Source organism: Crocodylus porosus, unplaced genomic scaffold, assembly GCF_001723895.1.
Source record: "Crocodylus porosus isolate Cpor-Errol unplaced genomic scaffold, CroPor_comp1, whole genome shotgun sequence".
NCBI lineage: Eukaryota > Metazoa > Chordata > Crocodylia > Crocodylidae > Crocodylus > Crocodylus porosus.
This window is the reverse complement of record NW_017728914.1, coordinates 33,988,632-34,013,944: the sequence shown is the minus strand read 5'-3', so window position 1 is coordinate 34,013,944 and position 25,313 is coordinate 33,988,632. Positions and strand designations below refer to the sequence as shown.

The following is a 25,313-nucleotide window of genomic DNA, read 5'->3' as shown; positions in this document are numbered from 1 at the left end:
ACAGAAACCCAGCCCAGCGCATAGACGGGTTTCCTGTTGCTGCTTCTAAAACCTTCAGATTCCTTCAGCCCTTCAGAGAGCCTGAAGATTTCTCCTCTCCGCCGCCCCGTCTGTGAGGTATGCCGTGCAGCCGTGTCTCTTCTTTCCTCTGCTGTCATTTATTTCTCATCACTTGGCCACTACTAAATCCGGTCAACTTTTGCAAAGCGTCTAACCCCGGGATCGGAGCCGCTGGCCGCACAGAAAGTTCTGCCCCTTGGGAGGGACGGGGACCGTGGGCAAAGCGATGCTGTCGCACTAACAAAAACGACCTACTTGAATCCTCCCCGCTTCCTCTTCTCCGAGCCCTTCGTCTCTGCTGAAATCCTTATTTTGCCGTTCCATATTCGCAGTGATCAGAAATGGGAGTTTTCAATCTTCCCAGGGCAAACCGGTTGTTATCTTTTTGGATTTCCTTCCTTTTGTTTGCCAGGGGCTAAAAATACATCTCTGCATGTTTCTGGAGGGAGGTGGGTCGTGCTCCTTCCCAGGCAGGTCTCGTCGGCTGCTGGGTGGATCAAACCCAGCTCTAAATCAGGAGCAATTCATTAAGGGGTGAGAGTAATACATGCGCTGTCATTTGATTCCTTCCTCTCTCCTGTTTCCTGAGAACAGGCGTTGTGCAGATTTCCTCTGCGCTTTTTCTCTGCACATCCCCTCCTGCTTTCCCGGCAAAGAAAGCTGCTTTTATTCTTTCTGTCTCCTCCAAACAGGCATTGAACCCGAGTCAGGTCCTTTCCCTTGTTCTGTTTCTCTTGCCTCCAGCTAACAAACCCTAGGAGGGGGGCAGGGCTTTCAGAGAGAAAATTAAAAAAGAGACTTTTTGGAGACATTCAAATCGAGATGCTCACATTATTAAGGTCTGTCCAGTGGAACAAACAGTTGTTTCCTTTAAAGGGCAGCAGCTGCCCTTTCGGCGTTTCAGGCATCCCAAATACCCTTTCTATTTTTTGTCCTGGGCGCAAAACATCTCAGCTTTGCCCTGCTAGCAAAGCACTGGAAGGATTATAGAAAATGAGGGTTGGGAGGGAGCTCAGGAGGTCACATCTAGTCCAACCCCTGCTCCAACAGGACCAGCCCCAACTCCATCATCCCAGCCAAGGCTTTGTCTAGCTGGGTGTTAAAAACTTCAGATAATGCAGCTCAAGGGGAAAAATTTCTTACTCAAACAGAAGTGCAAAGATCTTCAAGCAAATTTGAATCTGGGGTGAGAGGGGGTCTTACCCTGTGGGCCCATCTACATGGGCATTTAGGTGCTTTTCCTAATGCACAATAAATTTAGTATCTCTGGGCGTGTGTAGATGAAATGGGGGGCCTAAACTGAAGCTGTGGGTTTTAAACAACACCACTTCAATTTAGGGCTGATTAAACCCCCGCGTCATGTATGCACCCCAATGTCAATCGGGTCTCTTGGTAGAGGTGTGATCCCTTTTATTAGACCAACAAGATTTTTGCAAAAAAAAAATGTCTTTAATTGCAAGCTTAAGGGCAATGCTTTCTTTTCTGCAAAAATCTTGTTGGTCTAATAAAAGGGATCACACCTCTACCAAGAGCTCTGTATGCCTTTTCCCCTAAACCAATATGGCTACAACCAGGGTATCTCCAATGTGAAATACTAAACAAATGTGCATGAGGCTGCCCTAATGCACAGTAATGCATGTGCATGGTTTTTAAGTGACACTTGATGCACAGGAGCCTGATATCAGCTTCACCCCAAGAACCGTGTCTGCCTATGTCCTCAGACCAACGTGGCTACCACCTACATCGTGTAACAGCACTTTTTTTACACGACGCTTCAATGCACAGTAAAATAGGCTACTGCGCATTAAAGCGCACATGTAGATGGCATGTGAGCTGCGAAACCCAGCTCAAATAATTAAGAAACCCAGAGGCACAAAGGGAAAAATACCACTGCCGCCTGTTAGTCCAGGCTGGGGAGGGACAGAGTTACTTGGATGTACCCGGCTGCAAAAGAGTTAAAACAAAGGCATTGTCTGCCACATAGGCAGAGATGGAAAGGGAGGGGGGAGCAAACTTTTCAAACTTTCTCCAAGCGCCACCCCCTGCAGAAGCTCTCCTCTTACATGACTCAGCCCAGCTGGAATGTCGGCTCCCATGGAAACCCTCTCAGGGTCCTGTCCTGGAAAAGATGGAGGCCGGAGCCGGGCGGGGATGACCGGGGGGAGCTTGGTGACTCTGCCGGGCAAGCGCTTGGGATCTATCCAGAAGCATGCACATGAGCACCATCCCTCCTGCTTCTCCATGTAGCATCCCAAAGCTTTTAGACATCGAGTCTCTTCCTTTCCGCTCTTCCCTCACTTCTTTTTTGCTCCCTTCGCCCACCCTGCTGCGCTGGTCTGCATCACTCAGGAGGCAGTAAGCAGTAGTGGCCTTAGGGGAGGCCAGCCCCCCCACGCACACACCTTAGGGGAGCCCAACATTTTGCAAAAAAATTATTTTGGGGTGGAGTTTTTGCAAGGAAGTGTCTCTATTTGCATTTATCGGCTATTTATCGAATTCGCCCAAAGAATATTAAAAAAATACATAGGTCGTCAAAATTAAGCCTCTAAGAGGCTCCAAATGACTCTCTTGCCCAGGGCCCCAACAACCCTAAGGCCACCTCTGCAGTAAGGACCACTTTTTTTTTCTTTTAACACCCAGCAAGGCTATACCCTCGTGACCGTCGGGTCCATCTCCCCGTGGAGTATGTCAGTTGAATGACGGCAGCCCAAGCCAGCTGCAGCGACGGTGTTTTGGGCAGTGTCGAGGCACTTGTTTTCTGGCAGACAAGAGAGGATTTTGCTGTATTTCGTCTCTGGGTATAAGGTAGTTTAGGCTTGGTCCTGGAAACTCTCTCCACCGTGCATGTTGAATATAGCTCGTGCTACGGGGAATCTCACCGACAATAGTGGAGTCAAGGGAGCAAGGGCGGAGGAATTTGATCCAATGGAGGGAGCAGGGCGTTGTTTGCTCTGTACATTTGCAGTGTAACGTTATACCTCCCTTCGACGTTCCCTAGCCAAAATGCCATGTTTAGCCCAAGGCATATCCTAGCCAAATAGACCCACCTCCCCTGAAGCAACCACATCAGAGAGGTGGGTCCTACAGGTTCAGCCCCACACGGTGCAGGGCTGGCCCACGTGCCTGGACGTTCCCCCTCCCTGGAAAATATCTGCTTAACAAACCCCCGCTCCGTGCTCCATGATTGCATCCGTTACTGCTCAGATTGAGGTCCGCGGCTAAGCCCAGCAAGTATTTGTGAGGCCTGGCTCTGCAGCTGATAGCCGAGGTGGGATCTATGCCCTAGTAGAAATCCCACCTCTCAGGGATCTGAGTTGCTCCTGAAATAATTCAAATCAGTCCAGCTCCATGCGTGGACACAAGTTACGTGGCTGTACTCGCCATCCATCCAACCCAAATTTCCAGCTGTTTCTCCAGCCGGCTGGTGCACAGAGCTGGCAGCACAGCTCAGCGAGCTGGCAGAGAAGGCATGAGCTGGAAAAATACTGCCCCAAGCTGGGCCTGTTCGGCTCCACGCTCCACAGGGATGGACGAAAACATCTGTGTCTGAAGCCTACGCTTAGCCCATGGGTGTGGGGTTTTTTTTGCTAAATCAAATGGGAGAGAGTCTGGGCTGCGGAGCAGAGGATCCTCACGCTCCCCTTCTGCTTAGGGGAGAGCTGCCTTCCTCCTGGATCTGGGGACAGTTTGGTCCCCGGATGTATTTTTACACCCGCTCTGTTGGCCCTCGGTCGCTGCAATTTCTTGAAGTCACTGCAGAGCTGCTGATGTGAGACGAAGAACAAGGCCCTGCTAGCCACGGATTTTGAGGGCTACAGCAGAGAAGGGAAGCTGAGGCACCATGGGGTGAATCCTTCTAAGACGGCTCAGCGGGGCTGTAGCAGAGACAGAAATGAAGCCCAGGGTCTGTAACGGCTACACCGCCCTGCCTCCTTGTAGAAAGAGCAGGACGAGCCTCTTGGAAGTCGGTGGAGCATCCGCAGGGAAGAGAGGAGCCGCCTGCAGTTTCCCTGCTCTGTCTGAAACAGCTGTTCCTTCCTAAGTTGCAGCCATCCTCCAGCTACCAGCAGCATATTAATTAATGAAAGGCTTCCTTAATGACTAGCAGATTGATCTGAGCAGGGCTACTGCCTGGAGATCTCCTTGCTGCCCTCACCTACCAGGCCTGCCTCTGTCTTGCAGTGCCAGCCTGCACTTACACCCCACCCTCCCCTCTCCACCCCAGGTCCTGCCATCTCGGGTGCAAAGGAGGACAACAAAGGATCCATTCAGCCTTGGGCAAAAGAAAAGGCCAAGTGCTTTCGAAAGGAGGCAGGCCGACGCAGCCGTGCTCATACAGTGCCAGCTCTCATTGCCGTCCGTGGCCAAACTCCCGTTGTGGCCGACGGGACTGAGTCGGGCTCAGGGAGGTGCATCGCGGCGATGGATCACGCACCTATCACTTTTCCACATCTTGCACTGGCTTCGGGGGGTGCCACATCGCAGGCGAACGTGGAGACTCCTCCCCTGCCCCTCCCTCCTCCCGAATCTCAACGTGGCAGCCGTGGGTCTTATGTAACCCTGACCCGAGGCTCGTGGCACATGGACCACGCCGGGGCTCCCAAGCCCAGATATTCCTCCTCTTCCTCCATGGCCCCCACAGAGCCGAGCCTCCGGGCAGAGGAGGAGGTGGGGGCAGGAGCTGGGACACTCAGGCTCCGTCTCCTTGGACTCATTTGGGCAAAATTAATCTGTCCATCAAATAAAATAAATGTGTTGCATCCACCCAGGATTTCAGACTAGTCTTGCAAGACTTCTTTTTATGATAGACACAGGAGAACCGTCCATCCGCACCGCAGAAGCTTAAAACCAGAGCCATTGCCCCTTTTTTACCGATTAGCATCAATTTACAGCTTCCACTAATTTCCACCCCTCCCCTGAACCTCTTGTTGCCCCAGAGCCAACACGACGGCTGGGGAATGAATCAGAGGCCTGCAGTTTGATGAAACGCGAAGCACTTTCCTAATTCCTCTTTCTTTCCTAGCTCCTCTTCTAGACAGAGGGTGAAAAGCTGTGTCCAGGCCCCAAGAAACAGCATCGAGATCCCGACTTGTGGCTGGTCCAGCTCTGGGGCTGGCTGAACTTCAGTGCTGTGCATGTGTGTATTGCAAAGCAGACGAGTTTGGGGGGAAGGAAAGATAACGCTGATGGCGACTTGTGCCCTAATGGGGGCTGCTCAAGGGGTGACCTTCACCCCTAAGGGCTTCTGTAACCCCCAGGCAGGGATTTCACCCCCTTTTCACAGTGATGAGGGGCTGGGATCTGCAGGAAGCGCTGGTCCCCCCCACTCCCGGCCGGAGGCAGGCATCTCGGGAGTGAAACGTGGCAGAGGCAGCCGGGCGGAGAGAGCGCGTGGGCGCGTGGGATGGCTCAGAGGGCTGCTTTGGGGGACACAGCCGGTGCCGCTCGAGCACAGGAGTGCAAGGCCTGATGCTGCCACGTTTTGATGCAGCACGTGGCGGCTGTCCCTGGTGTCACCCTGTGCTAGGCATTCGAGGGCAGGAGGCAGGGGTCCCTTGGGAGATTATTTTACTAGCCAACTCCTGGCGTATTCCCAGCTCTTGCTTCCTCACAGGACAAAACGATCCAAAATGATGCACAGATACCTAGCACGTTAACCTCCGCTTGCATCCCAGGGCTTCCGTATCAGAGCCACGGTGCAAACCGGTTTGACGAGGCAACCTGTCCTGCAAAGAGTTCCTGGTTCCAGATTGCAGGGGTGTAAGAGAGGCCCAGAGAAGCGAAGGGACTAGCTCAAGGTCCTACTGCAGGTCAGCGGAGTCATGCATTGATCCCAGCCCAGCCCTCAGTGCAGAGATGAGCAGGGAGGAACGTGCCTGCAGGGTCCACCGCCTGGGGCGGGTTAATGCAAGGTTAGTGCATGTATAAGGGATGGTGCAAGCCAGAGAAGAGGAGGAAGGCAGTGGCTGCCCCTGGGGAGGGTAAGTGGGGCCTGCCAAGCGGGGACAGAGTGCCCTGGCAGGAGCTGGTGCATGGCTGCTGGAAGATTGTGGCCCGCAGCACCCTGATGTGACCGTAACAGGTACCTGAGATGATGGGCTAGAGCTGTAGGGAAGATTCAGGGGTAGTTTTATACAGTGGCTGGTTTGGGCTGGTCCAGCACTTAGCTACAGTGTCTGAGCTTGTTTAGACCCAGGAGGGATGTTGCTCCCTGCCCTAAGGGAGCAGCAACCAGGTGCTCATGGTCACTGGAGGCCACTGGAAATCACAGTCTGGGGCTCCTGGATACGGTTTTAGGGCACGTATCACAGACTCAGTCCAAGGAACGAATTGGCAGCATATGCCAGTGAGCGCTGGTGCAAACTTGCCTGGGCAAGGCTGACACCCAGTGCAGACGGGACAGGCCGTGAACGTGGCAGGACGACGAGAGGGGATGGGAAGACTATGGCACCTTCCCCGTAGCAGATCCAGAGGCAGGGAAGTTACGCCAGGGGCTCATCACCCTACCACGTTGGGAAGGTAGAGCCACTGCATTGCCACTGAGGGACTCTGTGAGCCAGACTCTGCGCCACTAGGACGCGCTGTCCTTTGCAAGCAGCGGCAGGGGTGAAAGCAGCCCCTTGGAGGGGCTGGTGGGATTTTATTTTAGTTTTCTTTAAAAAACAAAACCAAAAAAAAAGCCGTAGTTTTCCTGTCTCCAGCGTGAGATGTCCTAGGCAAGGTTTGTTTGCTGGCAGAGCTTATCCGCATCTCCTCTTCCACCAGGCACGACAATGAGCATCCAACTCCCTGACCCCAGCCTTGTCCAGGGTATAAAGATGGGGGCCTGGTCTTCCTGGCATGCATTGGAAGCCATGTGGGGCCGGGTGCTGGCACCGCTGTCCTCTCCCCCCTTCCCTCTGTGGACTTTCCACACCTGGGACCTCGACGGGGGGAAAAGCATCTTCCAAAGCAAACACAGCCTGCAAGGAAGCACAAGCAAAGCCCTCACAAGCCGCCAGGCCAGGGCAGGGAGGACCGGGCAGTACTTTTCCACCCACCGTGCCGTTCAAAAGGGAAGAACCTGTGACCTCAGCCTCGGGTCTTGGCAGCGCCAGGGAGGCTTTCAGCGGTCTCCAGAGCAAATAAAGGCGAGAGGAAGGGACTTGGTGTACTGAACAGGAGGGGGAGGGGGCGGCGGGCAGGCCTGCGTATGCACGAAGCAGAGGAAATCCAGCCCCCGCCTGCCCGTGCTGCTTCTCAGCTGCCGATTCGAGATGTCAGCTCCTGCCCCGTGTTGGGGACAGCAAGTGCTTTGCCTCTGAGCTCTTGTCTTCCTCGGGGCAGCCCTTCCCGCCGGTCTCACACCCCTCCGCACCGCCTGTCTCACGTAAAATGGGTAGCGTCGCTGGGTCCACCCAGCTCCAGCAACATATCTCAACATCCAGAGAGCAAAAACACGCTGGGTTTTAAAGAACAAAGCAACCGGCTGACACAGGGAGCTGGGAGGTACGTGGTAGGCACTGGCGGTGGCTGGGGATATTTTACCCTCGTGGCCTGTACTAATACTGCAGCAGGCGTAGCTGGCTGTGCTTCTCCAGGTCAAAGTGTAGGTCCTCTGAGCGCCCCGTTTGCTTTTTATTCTGCATGGTGGAGCTCCTGGCTCCGCTTTAGGAAGGAAGGGAGATAGCTGGAAGGAAGGAAGCGAGCAATAGATGTTATTGGAGCTCGAGCGGGCCAATTTGTCTTTGGCCATTCGCATTTCAGTGAGGCAGGGCTATGCCGGAGCTGCTAAAAGGCAGAGGCAAGATGCCCCTTTGTAAAAGAGCGGGTCCTTCCACTTACAGTCAGGTGAGGACCACAGAGATCCCCTCCAGCCTGCCTCGCGGCCTCCTCCATCCTCGCTAGGATTTCCCTGGGGTCCCTCTCTAGCTCCAGTCAGCACCAAGGTGGCTCGATGCATAATGCAGGGTTGCACCGATCAGGGAAAGTGCTGTCCATCACGACATCTTTGGGTAGATGCGATATCTTTTATTAGACCAACTTGCACCCCGCCTGCTGGGCTGGACTCCCCTCCACACAGACCCCCGGGGTCTGTCTGCGCGCACCCCTCGCTGCCCGAGAGCCCGGCTGACACGTGTGCGGTGGGGACAGGTGGACGGAGGAGCCAGGAGGGAAGCGACAGCAGGAGGAAGTCTTGGAAAGGCGACAAAACCGCTTCAGAGGCGAGACAAACGCTGGCGCTCTGCTGGCCCGGGGGGGAGGAAGTGAGGAGCTGCCTCTCGCGTCTCCCCTCGGGCCCGGGACTGGGGCTGCATAATAAGCGTGCAGCTGAGAGTCCTTCTCACACTCCCCCAGCCCCGCACAGAAGGGTTTAATCCCTCCACTCCGGAAACGGCAGAGGGGGAACAAGAAGGGTTTGTTTTATAGGCCTCCCGTCTCGCTCGGGGTTGATTTAAGACCGGCTTCCTAAGCAGCTGCTGGGGCAGCCGCCCCTGGGAGCTGAACGGGCTCGGGAGAAAGAGCTGCAGACTCTGCTCCGGTTTCTCCTGCCATTGTGCAGGGAGACGTCTCCCAGCTCAGCCGCAGTGAAGGCCAGCTATAGCCCTGAGGCTGCCTCTTCCCCTGCAGGGATGCTCGGGGCCCAAAGACACGTCTGCACGGGCATGTCTCAAAGCTTGCTTCTCTCCCCTTCTTCCCCTTTCTCTTTTTCCTTCTTCCACGTTCGCTTCTTCCCAGGGTGGGATGAAGGTGTGGAAAGTTTTTATTTTCTGCACCCGAACAAATGTCCCTTGGTGCAAAATGGTGCCCCCTCCCCTGGCAACAGAACCGCTTTTCCTTTTTTAATTGTAGGTTTCCGATGTTTCAGACCCACAACGTTCAGACTCTTTTCTTCCAGAAAGCCATTTTTTCTGTTGCACTTTCTTGCCAACTCTCCCCCACTCCTAAACGGGCAGAAATGACCAAAAAAGATTGCCATTCCTTGGGAGTAAACCTGGCAAGGGCATCACTGCAAAGTGCTTTAAGGCTCAGAGATCAAGGCTACGTACAGGAGTGCTGCGTTCCCGGTTCATGGCCTCTTTGGCCTTTTCCACCTTGCGTCCTAACTTATCTCGAATCAGCCATAGCACTTACCTACCTGGATGCCCTCGCAAAGCCACCTGTGCTGGCCAAAAAGCCGCAGGTTGCAGGAAGAACCTCTAATCCTTGCTCTTTTCCTTTCTCCAGGCTCCACTGATAGAAGATGCAGGCGTGGGTCTTCTTCCTTCTCTGCCTGGCAGGCAAGGCATTGGCAGCCCCTGTAAGTACTGCAGCTCACCCTATCCCTGTCACAGTCACCTCCTCCCGTGGGTACCGCCCCCGGGGCAGGTTGTCCCTATGCCCCTCTGCAGTACCCACCACACCACATCCCTGTACTGGGTGTTTTTGAACAGCTTCTCATGTCTTGGACCCCTGAATTATCCTCAGCTGTAACTGCCCCAGCTCTGCCCCATGGGGACAGTGAGCTTATGACCCATTTCACCCCAAAACAGGGTCATCCATGGCCTTCATAATCATCTGCCTTCCAGCTGTGCTGGGGTCACAGCTGTGTCTTTACCTCGCTGGCTGCCCTGAACTGCTCCTCCGCCTCGCAGCCAACGCAGGGCAGGGGAGGAAGCTGCAGAGCTATTTTGCAGCAAAAGCTTCTAGGAGTGACCACCAAGGCTGGGAGGTCAGTCCTGATTCCCTGGGCGGTCAGTACTGAGGAGAAAATGCTGCATGTGCCTAGCCAAGCCCTGCTGTGAGGACGCTGGCATGCCTTCTGAGGCTGAAAGGGGTATTGGGGGTCCTATCCTTGCCCAAATGTAGGATAAGCCATGCCAAAATCAGAGGCAAAGGGGTTTACACAGGCCAACACTGGAGCTGCTTGTAAGTGCAGGCAGGTGCATCCCAACCGTTCCCGGTACCTGATCCTCTGCAGATGCCGGCTGGGACCTCAAAGGTGTGGGGAAGCCCAGCTAAACCACTGAAAAAGTCACCCCAGTGCAAGAAACCAGCACCAGCTCTTAGACCCTCCCAGTTTCATAGTTTCATAGTGCCCCTTGGGTAGGTAGAGTTTTAAGAGGGGCTTAGCTAAGGTGGCAAAATCTCTAGCATCGTCCTTTAGGCAGGGAGGTGGGGTTGCCTTTTGTCCTGTCTGTAGCAGAAGCCCCTCCAGCATTAGCAGGGTTGGTCTCCATGTGCAGGCACCTCTCAGACCTGGCAGCGGGCCGCCGAGGGGGTGGGGAAGCCCACAGCCAGGCCGTGCCAGCCAGGAGCAGGCGCCGGAGGGTTTGCGAGCGGAAGAGACTCAAATGGGAGCTCCAGTTGCTCCCTCACCCTCCTTACCAGCTCCCACCGGGGCATGGATATCTATTCTGAGCAAGAGACTGCATTTCAACATGATAGAGCCGCTCCTGCCTGGGGATGAGGGCTGGGGGAGGCCTGTGCTGAGCTTTATTGACACCAAGGCCTGTATCTGCATAGCTCTTCTTCAAATCGCAGTGCACCCGCTGAGCATCACATGGTCCTTCCTCCCTCTGGCTCAGGAATTCGTGCGGCTCAGGGAGATAAGGCTGCAGGCCACCCCCACAGCGCGAAGTATTCGGAGCCCAGCGGTAGCGGACTCCGTAGGACGACCCAGGGAGTGTGGAAGGGGGTCAGCTGTATTTTTCCAAGTGTAAGAGCGAGCTCTGTAACTTCACTAGGAAGGAATTTGATTGAAGGTCAAGAAACAGACGAGCTCGAGCGAAGTCTTCAGGAGAGAGCACGGGGTGCATGTCTCCTTCTCACAGGCTGCGGCAGCTCTGGGTACAAAATGCTGCTCTTCCCACCCACAGGCAGGGGCTTAGAAATGGGTCACCACCTCACAGCTCCCTAAACCAGCCAGGTCTCCTGGCCCAGGGGCCTGGCTGCGTTTTGGGAGATCCACACTCCCACCATGAATGACAGAGGGGCTGTTACAAGCTGTGGGGGGGCCCATGAGTGAACCAAGACGTAACAGCCTTTCGCTTCCCTCTTTGCAGCAGGATGCTCTGCCTGACGAGATCGAGGTAGTGGAGGATCCTACAACAGAGGTACGAGGCCCTGCCGCATTGCTTCCCTCTCTCTGCCCTGCACCTGCACCCCTCGGTCTGTGCATGGACACACACACGCGGCACCCAGATGGTCATTTCTTCTCCCTGTCGCTGTTGTGGCCAACTGGGCTGGGAGTCAGAGCAGGCCCCCACTCAACTGGGGAGAGGAGATCAGGCCCTTCCCAATGGTCATCTTCTTGGGAAGGGCTCTGGGGATGGGTATATACATCGCAGACCTGGCAGAGGATGTGGAGATCCCGAAGAGGGAAGGGTTTTGGCTTTGCCTGTGCTGGAAGCTAGCTCAGCCACCCTCCCTCCCTGGTCAACAGCAACGGCATCAATCAAACGTCACATCATCAGCTTGTCCTGGGGCTCCCTGCCCCACCGGGCAGTTCTGCATGCATCCCCCCGGCTGGTCACCCCCTGGCAGCAACTGAGCTGCTTTTCCTTCTGGCAGGAGCCCGTGGGAGTCAACCCCGTGCAGGTGGAGGTTGGAGAGTTCGAGGAACCCACCGTGGATGTGGAGGAGATCGTCGCAGAAAGTGAGTGGCCTCCCACCTCAACGCTCCCTCCCTGGGGACATGTAGGCAAGGCAGGCGGAGGTTGAGTCTTTGGAGACGGGGCGATGCCCCGGGAAGGGCTGGGGCACACAGCAGGGGCAGAGGGTGGGGGGTTATGGTGGGACTTGGTTGTTTTCGGCACGTTGCCCTACATTCCCACAGAGCCGGAGGTGCAAAGCATTAACCAGAGGAGCAACTGGCTAATGGAAAGGTCTCCAGCTGTTTTTGGGATGCTAGTAACCTCCTGGTCTCCTCAATCTGGCTGCAGGGGGGCACTGGGGGGCAATGTTTGGCCTTGCTCTCCATCCCCTTCCCATCAACTTTCTCCTGAAACTACCTGTGGCCAAAGCAGCGACAGGCCGGGCTCCTGAGGCCAGGCCGCTGATGCTGCTGCGCCGCGAGCTCTAACTCTGCTCCCCGCCTTGTCCCAGACCCCTGCCAGAACCACCACTGCAAGCACGGCAAAGTCTGCGAGGTGGACGAGAACAACTCCCCCATGTGCGTGTGCCAGGACCCCTCCAGCTGCCCCAGCAGCACCGGCGTGTTCGAGAAGGTGAGCGGGGAATGGGAACGTGGTCGCGGAGGCTGGGGGAGCAAACCAGGGAGTCGAGGAGCGGGGCTGTGGCCCTGGCAGCTTGGGGCAAGCTGATGGAGGGCAGGGGTGACAGGTTGGAGTCCAGCACAGGTCCCTCGTGAGCTGGCTGCCTCCCCCTGACCCTGCCCTTCCCACCAGGTCTGCGGCACTGACAACAAGACCTATGACACCTCTTGCCACTTCTTCGCCACCAAGTGCACCCTGGAGGGCACCAAGAAGGGGCACAAGCTCCACCTGGACTACATCGGCCCTTGCAAATGTGAGTCTGCTCCTTGTCCGGTGGGAAGGGGGTCGGTGGGGCGCAGCGTCCCTCGCTCTGCACCCAGCCAGCTCTGCTTTCTGCTTTGCAGCCCTGCAACGTGTTGAGGGGGGCTGAAGGATGGGCTCCTGGTATCTCAGCGTGCCAGGCATGCTCCAGGCCCAGAGCAACCCTCCATTAGTCCCCATGCGCTGCAAGCTCCCGTGCACCGCTCTGCGGGACCTGTGCTCTGCCAGGGAAGGCGGCCCGCAGATCCGCGCCAGCTGCCAGGGCAGGGGGGTCTAATACCTTTGCAAGCCCCGCGGCTAGGAATGATGCTGGCTCGGCACTCCTGAAAGAAACGGCTTGTTTCCTCCTGGCCTGCCCACTTTCAAATGCCAAGCTGGGACCTGTCTAGACCTGCCTGTCTCCCCGGCTCCCCGCCTCGCCTAATGGCCCGATTGTGCTCGCATGAGCTAATGCCAAGCAGTAAGCAGCACCTGGCACCGTACAAGATGCCGGCTATTGTGCATGTGGACTCCAGACCCCCTAGCCTCCGGATTGCCCCCAATTCTTCTTGGCCTCATGTGACTGGGATCAGATGGAGGGGTGGGAAGGCTTATAGCCAGCTCCTCACCAAACATAGAGACCCACCAGGAAGGGGCACTCCCTGGGGCCCCAGGAGCAGCACCGACCCCCGCCTGGGGGAGGATGTGCAGGCCAGGCTGGCTCTTCTGGTATAAGAGCCATGTGCTAACCTCATAGGCATTATAACGATGCTGCAACCCCCTGAAAACCACTGGCACAGGGAGACTGAGTCTTTTCAGGACAGATCCCTGCATCGGAGGACCAGGTCTCTATGTTGCAGGAAGGGACTCCTCATGCTTTAAGGGTCTCAGCTGCTCCCGTTGCTTCTTCCTCACTGGATCCTCTCCCCCTGGGGAGGGCCGTAATGTCCAGGCAATCAGCCGGCAGGGAAGAGATGGAGGATCTGGAGCAGGGAATTGGAGGCAGGAGCTGGCGGGACCCTTAAAATGGTGCCAACCTGCCGACAGTCCCAGTGCCAGGGACCCCGGGGAACCAGAAACTTGGGGCTAAACGCAAAGCATGTTCCTTCCCCATTGCCTGCTCCCCTCCAAAGGCTGTGCCTCCCCCGGAGGGAGATCTCTTCAGCTACGGTTGTGTCCAGAGTGGGTTTCCCCCTCTGAGACCCACCTTTCTCCAGCCACTGCTGCCCTTGGCTATGGCCAAGGGTTCCCGTCTCTGTGCTAGTAGGAAGGTGGGGGGGTCTTCACCGGACCCTGTGCTGACGGCCGTGCTGGGTGGCTGGATTTCAGACATCCCCGCGTGCCTGGACACTGAGCTGACCGAGTTCCCCCTGCGCATGCGGGACTGGCTGAAGAACGTGCTGATCACCCTGTACGAGCGTGACGAGGACAACAACCTGCTGACCGAGAAGCAGAAGCTGAAGGTGAGAGGAGGCCACGACCCGGTCCCCTGTGCCCACGCAGAGCCCAGCCCCCGGCATACATACCCATGCACCAGGAATGCACCCATTGCACATAGGGCACCCATTTCCACGTGCCTCAGTATGTACTGGGAACCCGCCACTGCCCACAGGTGTGCAACGCCTGCCCCTGTGTGCATGCCGAGCCCAGCTCTGTGCACACGCAAATGCAGATGTGCCTAGCAAAGTACACACTAGTGCACCTCCGAGCCTTGGTGCACCCCACTGCATGCTGCTTCTGGCCCAAACCCACACCCCAGTGAGGTCCTGGACCCACCTGTGGTACGGCAGCAGGTAGATCCACAGCAGGACAAGACGGCTCACAGAAAGAAACTTGCTCCTTAATCATCCCTCCCACCTAGCTGTGCTCTGAACCTCGCCTGCTACACCCCACCCAGGCGCCCCATCCCCTGGCCCCCCCAGCAACCCCGGGGCTGCTGACCGAGATCTCCCCGGTGAACAGGTGAAGAAGATCCATGAGAACGAGAAGCGCCTGGAAGCCGGCGACCACACCGTGGAGCTACTGGCCCGCGACTTCGAGAAGAACTACAACATGTACATCTTCCCCGTGCACTGGCAATTTGGCCAGCTGGACCAGCATCCCATCGACGGGTAAGGGACTCTGCCGCGGGGGCTGGAGACCCCTTGTTCGTTCCCCTCTGCGTGGCTGGGCGCTCGCCCGGACTGACCTCAAACAAAGGCGACCCCTTGGTTATTTCCAACCCAGGGGCAGTGGTGAGCGTCACACCACGGGAAGCCCACGGCTGGGATGGCAGGGTACGGTGCCATTCAGGGTACCTGCAAATGGGCATGTGGGCCAGGTGGGAGCATGGTGGGTACGGTGCCATTCAGGGCACCTGCAAAGGGGCATGTGGGCTTCAGGGGGCATTCAGAAGCACGGATGGCGCCTTGGCTGAGCAGCCGTGGGGTGAATGAAGGGGATGCTCTGCATGGCAACCTCCCCTTGAGGACTTCTCAGGCCACCCCAGGCCATCCTTATAGTTGGACCCAAAGGACTGAAGTTCTGCAATGCACTGTCCGCCGCACCCGCCAGCAGGACTGTAACGCGAGCCAGGGGAGGAAGCCGAGGTCTGTCCCGGACTCTCCCCCCAACATGCTGCTTGGCAAGCTGTGACAGCGGCGTCTCTCCCTGCAGGTACCTGTCCCACACCGAGCTGGCCCCGCTCCGAGCCCCCCTGATCCCCATGGAGCACTGCACCACCCGCTTCTTCGAGGCGTGCGACGTGGACAACGACAAGTACATCGCCTTGGAGGAGTGGGCCGGCTGCTTCGGCATCAAGGAGCGTGAGTACCTGCCCCTGCCACCTTCCCCTGCCCGGAGGACAGCTGGGGATGCTCGGGGAGGGGCGGCTTCCAGCATCACAGCGCTCCCCTCCGCCCCAGCCATCAACACCCCCGACAAGCTCTCAGGAGCCTGCAGAGCAAGGGACAGGCAGGACGTTGGGTCCTCTGCTCTCAGCGCTGGCCCAGCTCTGGAAGTTGGTAGTAAGATGCTGCTACATCAGAGCTCTCCTGGACCCCCCAGGGTTGAGGTGGACTAAGGCTGGTGGCAAAGACCTGGTCCCTGTTGCTCCTCTCTGTGGCGGGTGCAGACAGCGGGAACGTGGCTCTCCTGGGGGGCTTGTCCTGCTGGTAGCCCACCCGGGCACCCCGCGTGTCTCAGACCCAGCGTGCTCCCGCCGGAGCTGGAAGATGCAATAAGAACGGGTGGGGCACCGAGCTCCCGGCCCCGGGGAAAGCTAAGGTGGTGCCTGTCCATCCCCTCCTTCATCCCCAGCACCGTCTGCAGGCGCTCCCCTCGTAGCAAGGCCTTCGGAGAAGGTCCTTGGAAAGCAGTCTGCATCTCCTAGCTGGCAGAGGGGCTCTCCATGCAGCAGCCCATGGGTTTGCGTGGGACGGAGCCACTGCGGGGGTGACGCTGCCTTAGCTGCGTTCCAGTTAGCACACACCAAACTTCTCCAGTCCAGCTCCTCATTTCTTCTCTCTCCTTCTTTTGCAGAGGACATTGACAAGGACCTCATCATCTAAGCCACCAGCCTTCTTCTGTCGCCTACCTTTTTTTTTTTAACCTCCTGTTTCCTCTTATTTTGAAACCTTTGTTTGGTTTGGTTTCTCCCCTGGGGACAAGGTGCTAATATAGGTCTAAATCGTACATATTAACGGTGCTAAAAGACACAACAAACTCAGTGTTAGTTGCCTAATCTATGCCACTAGGATGCTCTACTCACTCCCCCGTTTCTGCACGTTCTCACTGATCCTCTGAGTCAACGGCATTGCTGCAATGGCCCGTCCTGGCGGGTCCCCCCCTCTTCCTCTCCTCTCTTGGATCTATTTTTAAAGCTTCTTACTAACACCACGTTCTTCAGATGTTTAAATGTAGAGCAAAGACAGCCCAGGTGATTCACTCCTTGATTTCCAGAAGGCGAGTGAGGGAAGGTCTATCCAGAGGTTGTTGGAAAGTTGGGCTTTTCGAAGCTTAGCAGTGGGATTTTTAGTGATGTTTCAGAGCTCCTGGCACGGAGAAAGGAGAGGGGATTCAGAAAGTCCAGAGCAGCAAATCTGAACTTCCCAGGGCTTGAATTGATCAGGAATTGGGCACAAAAACATTCAAAGCGCACAAAATTTAAAGCTCTCTCTCTCTACACCAGCATGTAAAAACACCCCTCTAAAAATAAAGGTTTGAAAATGCTCCTTGCTTGCTCATGGCTCAATGACTGTCTTGTCCCGGCGTTTTCTGTGCTTTCAAGTTCGACTGGGCACTGATGTGCTTGGTGATGGTCCTTGCACTCGCGCTCGCTCTCGCCAGTCTGCTGCAGCCGAGACGATGCGCCCTGCGACGCGCCCCCAGACCGCTTCGCACCAACGTCCGGTTCGTTCTTAAATTCGAGCCCTGTGCTTTCGGGGAAGCTCTGTGAGGTTTGGAAGCAACACTCCTGCACTGGAAATAGCCAAGCAAATGTTTCCTTGGGGGGGTCCCTGCCCCGCTTTTTTTCCATTGTGTTTTCTTGCCTTTTAATTTTGATGTGTTTTATTCGGGGTTCCTTATCGGAGGGGGGGTCCCCACAAAATCCAAAGGGAGGGTGAGATCTCGCAGGCTGAGAACGTCTTTTACCTCTGAATGTTCCCTGTGCCTTTGATGATGACTTTCTTGCCACAGTGTGAGCAAGCTGACGAGTCTCTCGTAATAAAAGATGATGGTTTGAAACACTGAGGCTCATCGAGCTTCCCGTGTGCTTCCCGTCTCCCAGTCTGTTTCCGCTCAGCCTCCGCTCGGGGCGCGGGGTCACATCTAGACCGTCTGGAAGCGAAAGCCACGTCAGCGGGCAGCCCGTTTCCTCCAGCATTTGCAATCCCAAAACCAGCCCTTAATTTGCCCCTGGCACTGACCCGAAGTGTGGTTCCTAGGACAAAGCCATCGAGTTTCAGAGACCTGAGCCCAGCCTGGGAGCTCGAAACCATGAGTCGGCAGGGCTAATACGCTGACTCACAACATGAGTCAGGCACCTGGCTTTGCTGAATCAGCACCTCCCAGGCTCCATCCGCATGCAACCTGTGAACCCACCGAGGCTCAGATGTGACGCCCCCAGGCCGTGTTGCTCTCTGCTATTTAAAGGTTCGTTTGCCAGAATTTGGGATGAGGACCTGGAGCCAACTTTGAATCATAGGATCATGGAAAATGAGGGTTGGGAGGGACCTCAGGAGGCCACATCCAGTCCAACCCCCTGCTCCAAGCAGGACTAGCCCCAGCTGCATCATCCCAGACAAAGTTTTGTGGAGCTGGGTCTTGAAAACCCCCAAGGATGGAGCTTCTCCACCTCCCTAGGTAACCTGTTCCAGCTTTTCCCTACCCTCCTAATGAGAAAATTCTTCCTAGTATCCAACCTCAACCTCCCTTGCTGCAGCTTGAGCCCATTTCTCCTTGTCCTGGCATCTGCCCCCACTGAGAGCAGCCCAGCTCCATCCTCTTTGCAGCGCCCCTGCAAGGAGCTGAAGACTCAGTGTCTTCCTCTCCAGACTAAATCAGCCCAGTTGCCCCAGTCTCTCCCCACCAGTCCTGTCCCCCAGCCCCCAAGCCATTTTCATTGCCATCTGCTGGACTCTCTCCAGTTTGTCCACATCCTTTCTGTAGTGTGTGTGTGTGTGTGTGTGTGTGTGTGTGTGTGTGTGGTGGGGGGGGCAACTGGACACAGGACTCTAGATGTGGCCTCCCCAGTGCTGAATAAAAGGGAATAATTACTTTCCTTGAGTTGCTGGCAACACTCCTACCAATGCAAGGACTTCTAGGACTCTGAAGGTCTCAGGGTATTAAGAGTCTCCGTTAGCCTTATTGCAGCAGACAGGTTATTACTGATCTCCAGGAGAGATCCCCATAGCATTCGGCCCTCCAGGCACATTTGCTAGATACTAGGGACACATCGGGGTAAACCCAGTTCACAACATACATCCCTATGTACAGAGTAACCCACTTATGCAGCTTCCCACCCGCTTCCTCTGCCTCCAAGGTCACGATCTTCTGTATTTCCTTCTGTCCTTTGATAGAAGTTCCTGCTTCTGCTGTCCTGGGCCTGAGCCCACATTTATCTAGGATTACCTTAATCCGTCAGATCTAGGATTCAATGCTCACTTCTTTCCTCCCAGCACCAAAACACCCAAGATAGTCATGGATCCAGGACTGCACCTTTCTAACAATTCCCGCTGGAGTCAACATCTCAACTACCAGCACCTTCCCGGTGAACCCTAACCGTGGCCTTCTCTTTCCCTCGTCTCTTTGCACCAGCATTGCTTGCCACGTGTGGGTTTGTCGTGGTAGGGTTTGCTCCAACGGGAAAGGCAGATGGCTGACAACAGCAGCCGTCGCGAAGTCACCTGCAGTGACAAGTAGTCCGGGTGCCTGTGCAATCCCTCCAGCCTGTGACGGTATAAAAGGGCTTGATTTTCGGAGGGATGAAGCTTGGAGCACAATGACAATTAGGACGTAATGTCCAAATTCACTGCTGAAAATCTCAACCGGGGACTTTGCCAACCACATAAGACTGAAGCCAGCAGGTCAGCTTCTGGGCCCGGCTGGTGGTGACAGACCTGGCTTGGCCGAGATGCATAAAAAAGGCAGAAATGATACTGTGGTTTTATCTGGTGCCATGTGTATGATGAAGAGAGTAGATGGGAGGGACTGGGGAATCGGCAGGATTGTGGGGAGACACCGATGCCCTGATAAATTCACCTAAATGTACAGCTTGTGCAGAACCTGCCTCGTTATGAGTCTCAGCCCGTGCGTGCCGATACCCGCCGCACAAGCACGGGGTGATGAAAATAAATTGGGATGTTTCGACCAGCCAAATTCGCCCCGCCCCTTTCAGGCTGAAAGCTTCAGGAAATCTCCCTGCCCAGCCACTGGCCCAGCCCAGCGGGAAGGAGACGCACAGCCCCGGGGTCGTGCTTTCCCCATCGGACTGCAGTTGTAGCTCTTGATGGTGGAAGAGACAAAGCTCATCCGGGCTCAGCAGCTGCCAGGCAAGTGCTGCCACAAACGCTCTCCTCCCCAGGGCAGTGAGCGTCTTGACGCCCACCTTGCTGGGGTCATCTGATCTGGACCCAGTGATCTGTCAGGTCCCTTCCAGCCCCTAACAACTATGAAACTAAGCCCACGTGCTCCTCTCTGGACCGCTGGAGCATTAGGGGCACTGTCTGAGGGTCCCCTGCAGCACCCCCCTCCAAGGATCTCAAGGCACGATGCAAACATGAATGAATGTGGCCCCGAAGCCTTGGCCTGGGATGAAAACCAGCCTCTTCCCACAGGTAAGCACGCCAAGGCAGGGCTGGAAAGCAGGGATCTGCTCCTGGTCCATCATCAGCACCACCGCAGCAAGCAGCCCTCGTGTCCTGCAGCTCTGGGGGCTAGTCGTGGCAACCACCTAGGTCCATCTCGAAGGAGGTAGGGACTCAGCATATTGGGGGGGAAGAGTCTGGCGGAAAAAGAGCCCCGATGGAAGTGCCTGGATGGGACGAGTGTACCAACAAGTGTGTCCAAGCGCCCACACCTGCCCGGGACTGAAAGGCATGAGGACCATTAAACCAGACTGCCTGCTTGCCCCTCTTTTGAATTGGAACAAGGGTCCGTCCCTGGCAGGTTGTTACAGCGACGGCTGCCAATCCCCTGGAGCATCACCAGCCCAGTCAGGTCTTTGCCACACGGGATCTCCATCCAGATGTCACCTGGAGCAACCGACTCTTCCCCCAGCGTGAAGGGAAGAGGATCTGGTGTCTTTATGCATGCCAGGAGACAGAACAAGATGACTCCTGGGCTGGGACCCAGGGCGGGGAATAGCTGGCTGCTGGATCACAGCTGTCTTGGCAATGAAGATTGCCTTCATTGCCGACAAGAGTCTGCTACTTACAAGGCCCTGAATGACTCCCGAAATGACTGGTGACATCGGGTACTCATTTCTGGGTGCAGACGCAGAAGCAAACTCCCCCAGTCAGCCCGTGGGAAGGCATGCACGCACAGGCAGAGGGCTCCGGGGTAGCATCTGCACTGGATGCCTCCACGGTAGCAATGCTCACCCCAGGCAGGGTCCATCAGCAGAGCCCCGGGGGCTTTACAGAGCAGGTGGGGATCATTCCCCTTATTCTCAGGTGAGCAATGAGGTCTCTTGAGATGGGGAGCACCTAGCTCGGGGTACCCGGCGGGGCAGAGGCAGAGCCCCAGCCCATCCCAGCTCAGCTGTGCCTCCGTGTAGGAGCTGCTGCTGCCTTTCCCGCCTCCATTCCCCAGACCTGGACAAGCCACCACCGAGGGGTGGCACCACTGACCCATGTCCAAGACGTCAGGCCGCCCACAGCACCCCGCTGCTCAGATGCACAGCTCCACGTCTCCCATGAGAGCACCCTTGCATGGTGTGGGGGGTGGGACTGGGGCTGCCGAGAGGCCAGGGAGACGGATGCCAGACGGTATGGAGCAGCTGCTCTGTTAAAAAACCTGCTTTCCAGCCGTTCCCTCCCCACCAGAAACTCCTGGTCTGGATCCGCCGCCAGGACAAGGGCAGCATTCCTTCCAGCTGAGGCCAGCAAGCAGCAAAGCCAAGCCACATGCTAGCCGTTCAAGGGAAAGCTTTCCGGCCCTCTGCCCCATCCCGGGCTGGAACATGAGTCAGCCCGCTGGCTTCTGGGGAAGGCAACCCGGAGGGCCAAGACAGCTCCATCGCATGGGGGAGAGCCTCCAGCATCCTTGCAATCAATGCTCACCGGAGGAGGCGTGATGCCAACCTGGCTGGGCCAAAATTCAGATGCGGTGCAAGCCGCATTGGCCATGATCTCAGCCAGGTCTTAGGACTTAGAGGAAAAAAACAGACCCCAGCACAGGCGTTTGCATTTCACCTCTATGTTGGCATCAGGGCCAATGCCCTAAGTTCAGGTGCCCATTAGAAGCCCCTACACGTTAACTGCCCGCAGTGTCCCAAAAACGTCACTCTTTCAGGCTGGCCTTTGGCCAGATGCATGTTTCTGCATGTGATCCTCAATGGTTTAGCTGACAATCTCATTTTTAAAATAAGAATTAAGCCTTTCGGTGCATGTCAGCGGTAAAAAAAAAAAAAAAAATCCAAAAAAACCTCCCAAAACCAAAGGACCAATTTGGTCAAGATGCTATTTTCCGCGTGGCTCTGGCTGTCCCAGAAGAGAAGGCAGGCCAGAGCATGCAAATCACACAGCAAAACAGCGAGAGGGTTGGCAGGAGTGGCACACACGCAGCAGGTCAGAGCTGGGGGTGCTCTAGGGCTTGCAGGTGCGTGTGCTTAAGGGTGTTATGGGCAGTTGGGAGTCCCCGTTTCTCGGTGCTTCCACAGCTGCAGAAGTGTTGGAGCACGCACCTTCGGCAAAGCCGCAAATTAAGTACAGAGGAAGGTTTGAATGGCCCTCATCCTCTCGCTCTTGCCTTCCAAGCAAGTGGTGTGTCCGGTATAAAGACAACGTTATGGCTTACACTGAAGAAGCCTCACCATCCAAGAAAAGTACAAATCCTGGAGTGAGGGTCAGCCGCCTCCCTTCAGTTGTACATGAATGCAGTCCCATTCCTGGGCCCATCTGCTGAGCTCCCCGTGCGCCACAAGCGGCGCGTGACAACCAAACACTCCCTCTCTGGACACTTGTGCCCGACTGTCCAGTGGTGCTAGAAGCCGAGGGAACAAAGCCAGGGATGTAGGTGCTGCTTTGGGGCTCCCGGGAGCTCCCACGCTGCTGGGTGCTGAAGGCAGAGGGCATCAGGGGTCTAGATCTGAGTCTTTTAGTCCCAGAAGCTGCACACGCTGGCCAAGAAAGCCATCCTGCTCTGGTTCCTTCCAAGTATCTGCCAGACAGAGAGCCCCTTCCTCCCGTGGCTTCCGTGTAGGATGTGGTCCAGGGGCATCTGGGGTGGTGCATACAACATGCGCTTTCCCCCAGCCTGGTGAAGGGTGTGTGAGTCTGAAAGCTTGCAGAAAAAATTTATATTTTTGCATTTTTGCATTGCATTTTTGCATCGTTGCATTTCTCGAGAAAACATTTTTGCAAGGAGAGGACAGCAGAGCGGAGGGTCATCTGCTCCTACAGGGAGGTGCTTCTCTTTGTAATGGGGAAAATGATTTTTCCCGGGAAAGCTTCTTTACACTTTTTGGCTGTAACGCCGGGGCTGTGCTGCAGTCGTGGCAGCACTAGAGCAGCAGAGAGCGCTGCAGGTTGCAGAGACAGATGATCTCCGCGTGAACTCAGGGCTGGAAAGGATACACGAGAAGTAGGAAAAGCCTCCCAAATTATTCAGAGGAGAGTTAAAACAGGGAAAATGCATCTGGCGATAAGGAGGTGATGTGGGGACCAAGGTCTAGGCAACTGGTGGGTTATTATTTTTTTAATGTTATTTTCTTACTATTATTGCTTGTTAGCACTATTGGGTTATTTGCATCGCAATGACATCTAGCAACCACGCGCACCACAGCCTCCTTGTGCAAGGGGCTGTACAAAGAAAGAGCAGGAAGGCGACCCCGGCTTCCTGCATGATGCTTGTATCTAGCAGCTTTGCTTTGATGAGCTCCCAGTAGGTTTGGACCTCCTTTGTTACACACGACAGCCAGCCAGCGGTGCAGGGAGCACATCTTGAACCCCCGGGTGTTTCTAACGGATATACAGCTCTAAAGGAGCATGAAAACGCAATCCCGTTTCATGTGCCTGTCTATACCCATCATCCTGGGTTTCTGAAGTCTTTACCCACACTTTCTTTGGGACGTGGCCTACGTGACCGTTCTTTGCAGCATCTAACACAGGCAGAGCTGGGAAACTCCCAAGTGATCCCTGTGCATGCTGGTGATCATTTATACCCATTTTACAGGGGAAGAGAGACACAAAGAGGCTAGGTTCCTTCTGCGCTGCCCGATGCTCTGCACAGCAACAGGCGGTTTCCAGATTTCCGTGAGCCTCCGAGAGATTTGCTTTGTGGACCAGCGTTTCCAGGATGCCTGAGAAACCGGCTGGCCATAGGTGACGGTATCAAGGCGTATTTTCCACGTTTCTTCTGAACGGCATCTTCCCCTTCACCCGTCTTGCCGTTGAAGTATCTGGGTCTTGTGTTCCCTCCTTGTCCAGGCTTTCCAAGCAGGTACGAGGCCGTGCCCAAATTATAGGTGCGTTTTGGCAGCTGCATCCAAGAATGGGATCCCCCACAGATCCCATTGCGAAATGGCCCGTGAGGGTTGTGTGACCGGCGTGTGCATTGTGTGACCGGTGTGTGCATTGCGCGGTGCGGCGTGTAACCCACGTGTGGCATTTTAGCTCCCTCTAATGGCCACTACCAACAAGAGCCTGGGAAGCTCCTTAATACCTGCTAAGTGCCCGTGGATCCCAATGCCTAACCTCTTTGTGGCTCTGGGCATTAGTCTTTCACCCCTTGCAAGCGCACCGTGCCTTTACAGCTGCAGGGAACGGTCGCACCTGGCTGGCAGCCGGAGAGAGCTCAACCAAAGGGACCTCGGTGTCCTGCTCTGCAGCAGGCAGCCTCCCTACAGCTTGCTCAGGGCCCGGTCTCCTCTGCAAAAGCACAGGTGGGGCATTGTTTTGCCCATCCGCAGCGCTCCTTTACATGCCCATCCGTCACCCTGGCAGCTGGCCTGTGACTGACTACTTAGTTTGAGTGGCAGGAGGATGCCCTGTTTCTAACACGGGGTAATCAGAGCTGCTCGGGCCAGCACTTGGGGAATGGGGCTCTTTGGATGCACGAAGTATAAGCTTGCAAACCTCAGCCTCCTGCCTCAAAGCTGGTTCACGCAGGGGGATGAAGCCCAGAACTGGGTTGCTTTGCAAGAGCAAACAGCAGAAACAAGGGGACAGGAAAGCGGGAGGACCCTGACTCCCCTTTTGCTCCCTGACCCACAGGCTACCGTCCTGTAGGCAAGCCCCAAAGAGCTGGACAGCTCAAAAGTGCTTACTTTTGCAAGCTACTGTGTTAACACAACTCCCTTGTATTGCCCCCTGCCTTCACAGCCACCGTCTCCACTCAGCTCTCCATCCCTGCAGCCTCTGCGAGCTGCCTTCCACCCATCTCCCTCTATCCCAGCCTCAGAGCATAGTCAACCCGCGTTGCACGAGCAGAAACACTGCTCCCCACCAGAGAGACCCTTCCCAGATCCCTCAAGTCCTTGGGGGTCCACCCCGATGGAGCAGACACTGCTTGGGTTGGAGCAGCTGAGAGCTGTGGATGTGGGAACGGCAAAGCAGGACGACCGCAGAGTGCTACACATGAGCACGCCATGTAGCCAGTGCTGGCCTGAGACAAAAAGTAAAGCAAAAACTCTAAAACGCTTGCTTCAGAGACGATGCCTTTCATTCGCCCAACTAAGAAGGTGTAAAAATGTATGTATATATCTTTTTCTGCGAGCTTGTGGGGTCACGTGCCCTTCATCAGGCTCAGGGGAAATTCGGGTACACGGAGTCCTCCATTCCTTAGCATTTTGCAAGCCAGGATTGCACCTGCCTTGCCCTGCTTCTTGCCTCGGGCTGCTCCTTTAACGTGTACGGGCAAAGCCAGGCTGCTGCGTGGCATCCAGTCCCAGGCGAAGAGAGAGGGGCGCCCAGTCCCTACGGATGGAGGGCATCGCAGAGGGAAGAGAAGCCCAGCTTTGAACCCCCACTTCTCCTAAAAACGCATAGAAGAAGAGGCTGAGGGGATCGAGGTCCATGCTAGAGCCTGCATAAGAAATGTTCCTCCCTTTCTCGATGCTGGCGGGGCCACCCCAGC

General features: G+C 55.8%; 1 protein-coding gene across 1 annotated transcript; it reads left to right on the top strand.

The window, feature by feature from the left end:
• Positions 1–16,770, top strand: SPARC (secreted protein acidic and cysteine rich). Its single transcript, XM_019535255.1, has 10 exons — positions 1–117; positions 9,268–9,340; positions 11,085–11,135; positions 11,593–11,677; positions 12,127–12,248; positions 12,429–12,549; positions 13,866–13,999; positions 14,499–14,647; positions 15,192–15,340; positions 16,056–16,770. Exons 2-10 carry the CDS (start codon positions 9,284–9,286, stop codon positions 16,082–16,084), a joined length of 897 nt encoding a protein of 298 aa, XP_019390800.1. The 5' UTR covers positions 1–117; positions 9,268–9,283; the 3' UTR covers positions 16,085–16,770.
• Positions 16,771–25,313: the final 8,543 nt, after the last annotated feature.